Below are 11,700 nucleotides of genomic sequence, written 5' to 3' on the forward strand. Positions count from 1 at the left end.
AGCAGGGCTTCTTCGAAGGAACATCCTCAACCTTTTTTCTTTTTTTTTTTTGGGTGTCTTGTTGAATAAAGTACAGTGAACCCTCGTTAATATGACCTCCGATAATCCGACATACGCGTTTTACGACCATACTCCCGGGGAATAATGCAGTGAAACCTCTGCAAATCCCTCCGTTAATATGACAATTCGGCATAATGACCAAAATTTTCTGGAACGACTATGGTCATAATAACGAGGGTTCACTGTATAGCCTTCGCAGTGGTACCGACGCACGCTTTGGACCTCTATAAGCGGCGTACTGGGCCACTGCAAGGACTTTGATTTCAGGACACTTGCAACGCCACCTAGATACAGAAGGCCCGCTTATTGCCTCCTCTCCCACGTTCGCTACGTGGACGTATAAAGTCAGAATTCGTCTACAACAGCGATTCGCCGTTCTGCGAATCCAAAAACTCGCAAATGATTGGAGCTAACTTCGAACCTGTAGACTTGAATCTGTAGACAAAAAGTGCAACACGCTTTCCAGAAAATCAATCTTGAGAAAGATATGGGACCGTTTTGCGCTTTATTTTAAAGTTGTCTCATTTAGTACGCGGGGACGTTCAATCACTACTCGCGGACGACGGTGGTTGGTCTACGGTTCGGCTACGACCGCTGAAAGCACGTTCGTGATTGGCTACGGCCGTTGAAAACACGATCCCGATTGGGTGACTCTTGGTTGTTACATCACGTCGACGAGTGAGCACAACGGCGAGCCTATCCTGCCATTACCCCCACCCCCTACCCCATACGAGTGAGCAGGCTTTCTCTATCTAGGTGGTGTTGACACTGGTCTGTTGTTTGTCTGACTGCATTTCACGCGTTACAACATGCCAAGTTGTTCGGCGCCTATGTGCAGCAACTCGACCGCAAAGGGCTTTCGATGTTTTCTATTTACGAAGGACCCTGTGCGAAGACGCAAGTGGGAGACACAGATGAAGAGAGCTAATTGGAATGCAAACGACTCTTCGAAGCTTTGCGAGGGCTGTATTTGTACAATGTTTATCGTGTATACGTTCATCATGTAATAAACGGAATGTACGTCAATCATTTACTAGCACCGTGTGTGTCTGTTGGCGCTTGAAATAGCTACGGAGTTTTGAGCTTACTTCGTTTGCGTTTATGTACTTGGCTGTTATGCGTTCAGGTTACGTGTTAAGGCGAATATTATTCTCAAGATTAATTTTCATTAATATCAAGATCAACTTTGGAAGACGAGAAGAATGGAACAAGGCTGACTAGAACACCTCTTCTCTGTAATCGGGTACGCAAGAGCATACCAATTGTGCTAGACCTGAAGAGCACACTGAAACTCGTAACGGTCACCAGTTTATCAAAACGCTGAGATCACTTGGCGTTTAAGCTATGACGAAGATGACAGCCATTACCTCTGGGAACTACTTTCGAAGGAAATTGAAGAGGTGGCGAATTGCACATCCACCTTAGGTGGAACAACTGACGTGGAAAACTTTTTTTTTACAGTGCATTTGGGGAAACTACAAACAGAGAAAGTGTTCCAATGTATTAACAAGGGATATTGGCACATCTTTCAGGTTTTCTTTTACGCACTATGCTTCGAGAGGTAAAGAACTGTGCTAGTTGCTCAGCAGGCCTTCTAGTACAGCTTCGCAAGAGCAAAAGCGCTAAAGGAGTATGTGCCTGGATCTGCAAATCTTGTGTATTCGAGCCATGAAGTGCTGAAGTGCTCATTCAAAGTATGAAGAAATCTTCCCCGGACGGATTTCACAAGATGAGTTTTCACAGACATCACAAGGGATCAAGAAGGTATCCGAAATTAAAAATCAGGTCTGTGAGACACTACCGCTTTGCCAGGACCACGCCGCAAAGCGTGATACATTCACGGGAAAGTTTGTTGTCCTGCGACTCATAATATATCTGAGAAAAGGAAACGAAGGACATGAGGATAGTGGCCATGGTAGCAAGTCCTGTGCCGGTGGGCTCCTTGCACAATAAACTTCAATTTGCTTCACTCTTTATTGATATGATGTGATAAAGAAAAAAATGGGGATGTGAGTTACGACGAAGTCGAACTGGCTACCCCAGTACGCTTACACACACAAAGTACAAACAAATGAGCGTGATAAAATGATGGAGTTCAACATGCAGATGAAAAGTTTGAAGCAAATCAGTGTAAAATGTCGGAATCGCTGGTGGCACACACAGCACACACTTTTTATTACTAGTGTTTTTGTCGTGTCAAAGGTGTTTCGCTTTTTTCCAAATGTTTTCTGTATACCATAGGCATGTGACCAACACGTGCAGCACAGTTGTCTGACTCTATCACCCACATTCAAGATACACTCATTGGGATATGAGAAACAAATGTGTAGGCTAGGTTACTTGAGTGTCCTTTGCGAGCGCCCTATGCAGTGCATTAATAGAAGGACACAAAAAATAAATACAAGGAAAGAAGTAGTTGGGTCGAAACTAGTCAGCCCGCTACGCCGGCACTAATGCGAGAATGCAAGCGACGATCTGTGCTGACCAAAAATGGCGCCGGCTTGGAGTTGGCGCAACCCTCTCCGGAGAGGAGCAGAGACGAGAATACAGGAACCCTAATTTGGAGCGTTAAGCAGAGCCTCCTCGTGGAGTCTGCTAGAATCCTTCCCACTGGAGCGCAAGAGGTGCTGTTTAACGCACCCATTGCTGCGCCCTGCTTGCTCAGTTCGAGTGCCTGACTGTGCGCTGGTAATGGACGGGAAATGATTTTTTCTCGAGTTGGCTGGTATGCAATCAACAACAACAAAAAGCTAGAGTACGGCTTACAAAGTAATTTCTAGGAGACTGATTTATAGCCTCATTTCCTACGCTATATTGAGGAAGGATGCGTTCACGCGAAGCATCAGCAGAACTGGTCGATTTAATGCGACATTGATTTACTGCTCGAAGGGCTTCAGCTATAAACATGGACGAATGATAGCGTCAAGGAACACGCTGTGAAGACACAACATTGCTAAGAAAAATAAGCTAGTACAGTGTCACTCAGGTATGTCAGCGCTCAGCTTCCCTTTGCAAAACATAAAATGCAGGCAACATGCAGGCAACGGTAACCGGGGTATTTTCGTTACCGTAATATTTCCATTTCCGTTTCTGTTCCGCGATAATGAAGTGGTTGTTATGGAGTTTTCAGTAGACAGCCCTTTCAGGAAGCGGAAAACATTTTCTTCAGTCTGAGGGGAAGAAAATATACGGGGAGACAACATGTGGAGAAGTCAACGCAGACACTTTATTCCGAAATACTGTAGGGATCAGAAGGGGAGGACTGGGTTAAGAGGAGGCTAGCAGGGTCTGTTCTTACAGAGTAGGTCCTCAGGGACGAGAATGGAAGCATTGCTCAGGCAACGGGTACGTGTAACTTCACCGAAATTCCAACAAAACACGGGAGAAGTCAGTTTTACAGGGGAATAAGGGATTAGTTTCCTTGAAGATAGACTCACAATGTAGGCAAGGCTTACTACTTATTACTTAGCTCAGACGTGTTTGAATTACGTTTTACATTATTAGCATGTTCTCGAATTCTGCTATTAATACACCGGGCTGTATGTAAAATTTGTCACATTTGAGAGGTATGTCATATACACAGGGTTTCTTGGGCATGGTTTCAGCGACACCGAACTATTGAACCGAGATCAACAGTCCCTGAACTTGAATTCAACGCTCAACTCTGCTTTACTAAATGGATATATTGTCACTGAAACATTCATCACGTGACCAACTAACCTTTGTAAAAAGAATTGAGTATTCACTACAAGTTTTAGCAACCCTTGATCTCGATTCAAAGTTACCAGCGTTGGCGAAACCGGGCCTTATACCCCTGTCACACGGGCATTTCGATCCTTCTCGAATCCGATCTGCATCGAACTTCCCGAGCACGCTCGAGTTTTGACGCTGCTACACGGCCACTTTCAATGCGCATTGAATGGTTGACGGGGTCGAGAATATAGGCAAATGAATAAACGGAACTCATTAATTTTGCGTTTCCTATATAACAGCGATATTAGTGGTTTTATCGTATACCGATGTAAGCATCATTTGTAGCTTCGCGCGCATGTCCGTCTTAAGTTATGACAGTTCACCGGGGTCGGGGATGCAAATGGCGGCCGTCGAGCCGTCTTGAAATTCTCAACCCTGTTATGGGAACTGTCTTGCGTGAAGCAGGATCAAAGTTCGATCCTGCTTGGAAGCGGCCGTGTAGCACCATCCGATCTGCATTGGGTTCAAGCAGGTTCGGTCGAGCAGGATCGAAAATGCCCGTGTGACAGGGGTATTACAGTCGGTGAATTTTGTAGCGTGGTTATAATTACAACCGGTGCTCTGTGCTGAGCGTGTGAAGGGTGGGAGCGGGGATAACTCATTTTTAGAGTGCAGCTCTTAGGTGCGCCCGTTCCTGGGTTGAGCAGCGTCGGCCTTGTAACCGGCAGAGCGAACGAGGACCGAAGCGAAGGATGAAAGTACGGAAGAGCGTGAGGAGCAAAGCAGGGGGGGGGGGGCGTGCAGCTAGAGTGAACAAGGCGGAAGGAGAAAAGCGAAGAGAGGCTAGGATGAAAGTCATTCAGGAAGGAAACACAAGGAGCGACTGTTCCCGCAAGACGAGCGTAGCCACCCTCTGGCGGTCGCACGAGTCTGCTGCCGGGCGCTACTCAGTCTGGCAGACAGTTCTACCGACACCGTCCTAGCGTGATGCCACGACCATCTGCCCACAGGGACATTCCATCATCGCCGGTCAGGACTCACGTAGAGGAACACCACCTCCTCTACAGTAACGTGTCCCTGTCCCGGCTGCAGCTCTCGTTCAACAGAAAGCAGCTCTGTCACGGGAACACGTTTCATTCGTAAGTACTCAATCGGTTGTTTTTGTCGCCTGTGTGTTCGAGTCATCTCGAATCGTTCGTTTGGGAGCTAGCGCTATGCCACAGATTCATTTCATATCATCTGTTGTTGTACACGTCTGATTAACGGTGTTCTGGGCGCAGCATTTAAGCAAGGAACGTACATACGTTGGCATCGCCGTTGCGGCGCGTGATGTTTCCGGTCCCGCGTACTCGCCCTGCGTTCTGCAGGCTGTGACTGGTCTTGTAGTAGAAGAGTAAACCTCTTCTATATTGCATAATATTGCATAATATTGCATAATATTGCTCTAAATTTTATGTGCACGGCGCTTGGTACGCAATGGACGAAAGAAAGCGAAAATTGTAAGCTTTTGCTGGTTCTCATTGACGATAGTGAATGCTGCCATGAAAAGAAGTGGTAAAGGAAGATATGGACGAAAGAATGGGTGTTGAGGAAAAAGCACGGTCTGCAAAATGGCCTTCTACGGGAGTTACGACACGAGGACCCATGTGCCTACCGCAAGGTTTTGAGAATGGATGCGGCCGCTTTTGAATACGTTCTTCTCCGCATAGCAAAGCGCATAAGGAGAGTATAGAGGTGAATATACGGGACATTACGCTAGCCAGTGATCGTTTTTCCGTAACCCATCTGCAACAGGTTCCTTCGAATTATCTGCGCTTAAACATGCCTCTAAATGCATAAAGCGTTCTTAAATAAGACTGAGCGGGAAAGAGTATAGGAGAGAGTGCTATGAAGGCTGTGTGTCTTCGTTTTCTACCTTGACGCCGCAGCAGTGTGACGCTGATGAGTGTGGTGTAAAGCAGAGACGGTTGTGGCGTAAAGGTCGCACCTTTAGAACACAATAAAAACAGCTTCATCGCATAGTACACTCTGCGCCAACCATTGCCGCGAATAATAGCCCTGGCTCACTTCTGATTGGAAGACACAGTGGAGCGTACACCTTTTTGTCTCAATGGTGTGTGTGTGTGTGGTAGTTCTGCCGCACGTTCTGCTAAAGCAAGAAACCTTGTCCTCTTTCTGCAGAAGGCAGGTCTTGCTCCAAGACCCATCTAACAGTTTGTTCCCCCCCGACGAACTCATGGACCCTCTACGCACCTCTATCCTCCATCCGGCTAGCTTCTTTTCTTCTTTTTGCTAAAGTCGTGACGACGCGCACTTCTGTGTGGAAAACAACAGCGAGCCGACCCTGCCATAACCCCCCTCCCTTGTGTCAATTCGGATATATGATAAGTGACACAAAAAACCGTTCGCCCTCCTCTCTCTTCGAATCAGAAGCGATTACCCTATCGCTCGTGGCCATGGTTGGAGCATATAGCCTGCTATGCCCTGAAGTTCAGTTTTTAGACTGCAGAAATGGGATGGTTCAGGTACGATTCCCTCCTCTGGGAGCTTCCCGTTCCTGCGTTTCATTGGCCCCCTTGCTTTAGGCGTTGGACAGGCCATGTGTTTGTGTCTACTGCCTTCGTACACTATACTCATTGCAGTAAAACGTTCAACGCATATACCGGTGGCATAGCGAGGTAAAGTTCACCACCATGAACAAGTACCGTTGGTAGTGCAATTAGAACGGGAGAAGAACCTCTCTTGGAAATGATCCTCTCCCACTCAAACAACCCTTATGATCTTTCCTGATCTTTTCCTTTCTCTTTCTTTTTTTTGGGGGGGCGGGGGGAGGTTAGTACGTTACTGGCCCATCCATACATATAAAATTATGGGACAAAACGAAATTTACGAATTCGCACTTTTTGCATATCGCGTTTTATAAGAAGCTCCCCCAGTGAATAAGTGAATAATTACGTAATAATGCTATGGCAAAGCGAGACGCTATAACGTAAGTTGCATTTTTAGCACTAGCTTTATCCTGATTTAAAACACGTTACTTTGAAGCGCTGTGGCAGTTCCCAAACTTTGTGGCCGCGAAGGATGGCAAACACGCAATAATAGTGAAACCGAGGAAAACTGGTTCCGTTTGTTACAACTGTTCGTCCTCGTTGATGCTTGTAAGGACACAATGTATGCGCACAGTGGCCTCCCGCGAGCGCACTGCAAGACGTGATGGTGAACACAGGGTGCTACCTGTAAGCTTGTGTAATTACAGCCCTAAAATATTATAGCATTACACGGTTAATTTATGATGCAAGACAACTATGAATATGCGCGACCTCCGCAGTGTCCGGCTTGTGCATTAAATTTTGAGCCCCTTTGGCTTACCTGGCGTGCGACATATTGCTCACACATTTTCTCGTTTTTAAACGAAACTACGAACACCCTGAGGCGATACCTTTTAGTTTGGAATGCGAGCATGCAGCGAACTCGTTATTAATAATTAATGCGTTCTTAACTGATACAACGACTACGCCGTGAATATGGGGACCCAAAACGTGCTTTGGTGTACATACATTCCGTTCCTTCGGCGTCCAGGTGTGTCTTCTTCATTTCAAAAACGATCTGTTCTCACATGGCATGTTTCCATGGTATATTTCGGTATTGCTCATCGGCAAGTTTCTACAAAATCGGGTGTTGCTCTACCAGGTGTATTACATAAAAACAAAAGAGCTTGTCACATTGGCAACATAAGGTGACTTTCTTTTTTTTTCGTCCTCCCGGAAGTCTCTGCGCGTCAGTCGTCAGATTGTGTGCCCCGCGAACAAACTATCCGTGTGGTTCTTTCTGACGGACGGAGCTCCCGAGCGCAGTGATGTTGCACAAGGCTCTTTCATATCTCGCCAAAAATAAGATAAGAACGTGCGCGCTTCCTAGATTCTGCTGTACGATAAGCCCCTCCCACGAACGCGAATGGTGGTGATTACGCTGATACCTCCTTCTCCTCCTTCAGTCGATGCGCAGTCAGAAAAGGCGCTCGTGTGAATACACGGTACGTTAACCAGGTGTTTAACCTTAAAAGAACGCCATTAGCTTTTGCATATAAGTCCACAACGTCATGACCCTCAACAAAGATTGACGTGTCATCTGCATATAAGATTGTTTGAGAGTTCAGGTATGAAGCATGATGAAAGTGAAGGAGGAGGAGAGCAGTCGAATGAGCCACGCTCGGTCTGCGGCTTCTGCCTATATGCATAAGCGCAATAAAACACGTTCCTGACTGTGATGACCATCAAGAACTGGGATAGGAGTGCTACCTGAAGAAAGTACTATGTGTGGTATATAAAAACATTGGTGTATAACTCTATCTCAACTGCTGCGCTCAAATTTCGCATTACCGACTATCATAATCGTCCAGTGATTTTTTTGTCGGAATAATCTACATGGATACCTTGTGTAGAAGCGAGTTTTGCAAAAGCGTACGAGATGCCATAGCAGAATGGGATATCGATGGGACGGATGGCTGTTCCTGAAGGGCAGGTAGAAATGACGGACATAAGTGATTGTTACGGAAACGGTAAATGTGGAAACGGTAAATAATCTGACGTAATACAGCAGGGGAAACGCAGCGACAGCATGACGTGTTAATGGCAGATAAAACTCTTTTTATAACGCTTCACTTAACAAATTTACGATGACAGCTTTGCCATAAAAGAAGAGGCTTAATATCCAGCCGACCATGTCCCCAGCAGAGGTATTGGTTCAAGCGAAAACATGATGTCCAGAAAACGCAGTGAGCCATTGAAGGGTTCCTCCGTTGTAAAGACGAGTTCCGGCAAGAACCTTGATCGTGAATTCTAAGTTTTTCAAAGAGGCAGGATCCGACGTGAGCACAAAAATATCGTCGACTGGACACTAAGCCTATTCCTTTGAGGAAAAGCTGTCACCCTACCTGGTAAATGCGGTGTTAAAAAATTTATCCTCTGCCATTAACTGAGTACAGAAGGCCATCCAAAACATTTTCAGTTTCAGACATCTGATGAAAGTATGTGCGTCAATTTGCCGAACAGCACAAAAGGTTTTGATCCATGCAATTTTTTTATTTTTCAGAAAAAACATAATAATAATAATTCGGGGCTTTAAAAATCTCGACACACGGCACACCACATTTAACGTCCCTCGCGGAAGGCGGCGTGTCTGAGCAACCTGTACCCTTCCACCAAGTTGTCATCGTCCTCGGCCGGGTTTGAACTCGCGATCTTGGCATCAGTAGGCGGACACGCTACCGACCGAGCCACCGAGGCCAGCTTCAGAAAAAAAAGAAACGTATACAGCCGCGCTCATTCACTCTCGACTCGCCCCCCCCCCCCCCCCCCCCCGGGGTGTAACAAGGAGGAGAGGGAAGACCTATGACGGCATAACGTCTGCGTGGTCACTCGAGGTCAGCGCCTGTCCGTTTCTTCTTGTGCGTGAAGGCTTTCTTCTTTTGTCGTCGGTAAACTTGTTCACTTGGGGGGAATTCGGATTGAAAGGGTGACCGTGGCCATGGATGATTTTATTCTCCCGTGGGAGCTTCCCTGTGTGCAATGCTTCTTCAGGCCCTGAACAATTGATTAGCAGACGATACTCGGAACCAATCAGCGAGCGCGGACGGTGTAGCGTCAGTGCAAGGTCAAACTGGTACTGTTCTCCACCACCGTTGTGCACGGTCGCGTTTTGCAGCGTACTTTAAATTCACTTTCTGCGATAGTTATGGCTTTGCGGGGTGAATTACTTCTCATGGTGCATTTTACTGACCTACTTAACAGTTTTATGGAAAGAAAACAGGATGCTAAAATTACTTATGTGCTACTTTAACAAGTCACGTGTCCTCTGCTGTATTTCGCCTGATCCTCCGCCTCATGTAAGCCGGTTAGCAAGGAGAATACAGTTACCGTTTTCTAAACAGTCTTCTATATGCTCGACAATTCCTGCCCGCCTTTGAGGAAACCAGCTCCGGTGGCGCAGCGGTAACGCGTGCGCTTGGAGACTGGGAGGTCCGCGGTTCGAATCCGCGGGCCGGCTGTGCCGTCTGGGGTTTTTCCTGGGTTTCCCTCAGATGTGTAATAGGCGTATGCCGGCACAGTTCCCCTGAAGTCGGCCCATGGACGCAGCTATCCTCCCCCCGAGCGGATTCCGCTCGGTCTTCCACTTCATCCTCTCCTCCTCTCCACCACCTTTCCCTTCCCGAGAAACATGCCGCCTAATCAGGCAGGCAGACCTCTCGGGTTCCTCCCAACGACACTCCTCCTCCTCCTCCTCGCCTTTGAGGAACAGCCTGCCGTCCTGTCGTTATCCCATTCTTCCATGTCATATCGCACGCTTGTCCAAAACTCGCTGCCGCACACGTTATCCGTGTAGTTATCCGCGTAGTATCCGTATTCTGTGATGCGCGCCCACACCCATCACACGTTCAGCACGGAACTCCGACTGTAATTCCAGCCATATATATCACAAAATTCACCGGCTATAAGAAACCTTGTGTATATATAACGCATCTCTCAAATGCAAGAAATGTTATGTAGCAGGCCAAAAAACGTATGTTCAACACGCCCATTCCGCAACTAGGGGCCGCTACACTATTACCCCCTGCAGAGAGGTGTTCGCGTCCCGCGAAGGGTACCACAGAGGGGCGTGTTGAACATCGCGAGGACGGTGGGACGTATGTTTCGTGACACAGCGCTCGCGCTAGCTTCGAAAACGGGTTGGATATCTTGTTCCGACGACGAATAAACCGATACGTTTTTTGGCCTGCTACATTTTGGTAGCAGCGGTGGGATTCCTCTTACTGACATGGCAGGGGGGGGGGGCTGAAAACTCGTCAGTACTTCAGCAATTTCTCCTACCCGACACATATTCTGGAGATGGGGACTTCGATTCCTGGGAGAAGCACTTTTCCGCCTGTGCTGCAGCTAATTCTTGGACCGACAAACGAAAGTTACTACTCCTCCGAGGACGTGCTCAACGGATTTATGACCATCTCACACCGGCGGAGAAACAATCCTACGCGAAGCTCCGTGATGCACTGTCTGCTAGATGTTCTCCATCGGCCATGCGCATACTTGCAGCAGCGAACTTCCGCTCCCGCACCCACCGACCTGACGAATACCTGGATACATATGCGTATGATTTATTCGACACCTACAACAAAGCTTATCCAGGTTCTTCGACGCAGATGAGAGACAGCATGGTACGAGATCAGTTTATTCTAGGCCTCGACTCCGTCACCAGAGACAAGGTCACCTCTGCTAACCCTGCAACGCTTGCTGACGCGCTTCAAGTAGCCGCACGTCTTGCAGCTATTCGCCAACTTACTCCAACTCTTTCCGCTGCAACGCACACAGTGGCGAACGTGTCACAGGCTACACCCACGACCGATCCGCTTGCGGGACTTGCATCAGCGATAGCTGAATTGGGCAGGAAAGTGGATGCCCTTGCCACCTCTAACGCGTCGCAGAATGCACGCCCTGCGAACGTCCCAGTGTGCTACCGCTGCGGCAATCCGGGCCACCTCGCAAGGTCTTGTACACGGCGTCAACGAGGACAAGCCCAGTCCCGGTTGCCCCCATATCCGGCAACGTGAAACTAACCGGCGTTCCTTGTGCGGCCTCACTGGGAACGCCTATACCGCAGGCCACCACCGGAAACATGGGAGGTCCCTTCATCATGGGGGTCATCATCATGGGGGCCGCTACAGTTACATTGGTCAAACAGCCTGATGCGTTAATGACAGAATTCGCGAACATGTTAATAATGTAAATACTAATTCAAACACATCTGAGCTTAGTAAACGTGTCATGGTTTGCCTTCATTGCGAGCCACCTTCAAGGAAGCTGTAACCTCTTATTCCTCCGTATAAATGACATCTCCCCTGTTTTGTCGGAATCTTGTGAATTTGAGTAGTACTTTGAGTAATACAAATAATTT

The 11,700-nt window shown here is 47.5% G+C and overlaps 1 protein-coding gene across 1 annotated transcript in view; it reads left to right on the top strand.

The window, feature by feature from the left end:
- LOC135384946 (uncharacterized) overlaps nt 1-11,356 on the top strand; it is a 32,889-nt gene extending 21,533 nt beyond the window's left edge. Inside the window, exon 4 of the mRNA XM_064614127.1 lies at nt 10,842-11,356. Coding sequence (XP_064470197.1) covers nt 10,842-11,356 — 515 coding nt within the window. The remainder of the gene's footprint in view (nt 1-10,841) is intronic.
- Nucleotides 11,357-11,700: the final 344 nt, after the last annotated feature.

Source organism: Ornithodoros turicata, chromosome 2 (genome assembly GCF_037126465.1).
Source record: "Ornithodoros turicata isolate Travis chromosome 2, ASM3712646v1, whole genome shotgun sequence".
Taxonomy (NCBI): domain Eukaryota; kingdom Metazoa; phylum Arthropoda; class Arachnida; order Ixodida; family Argasidae; genus Ornithodoros; species Ornithodoros turicata.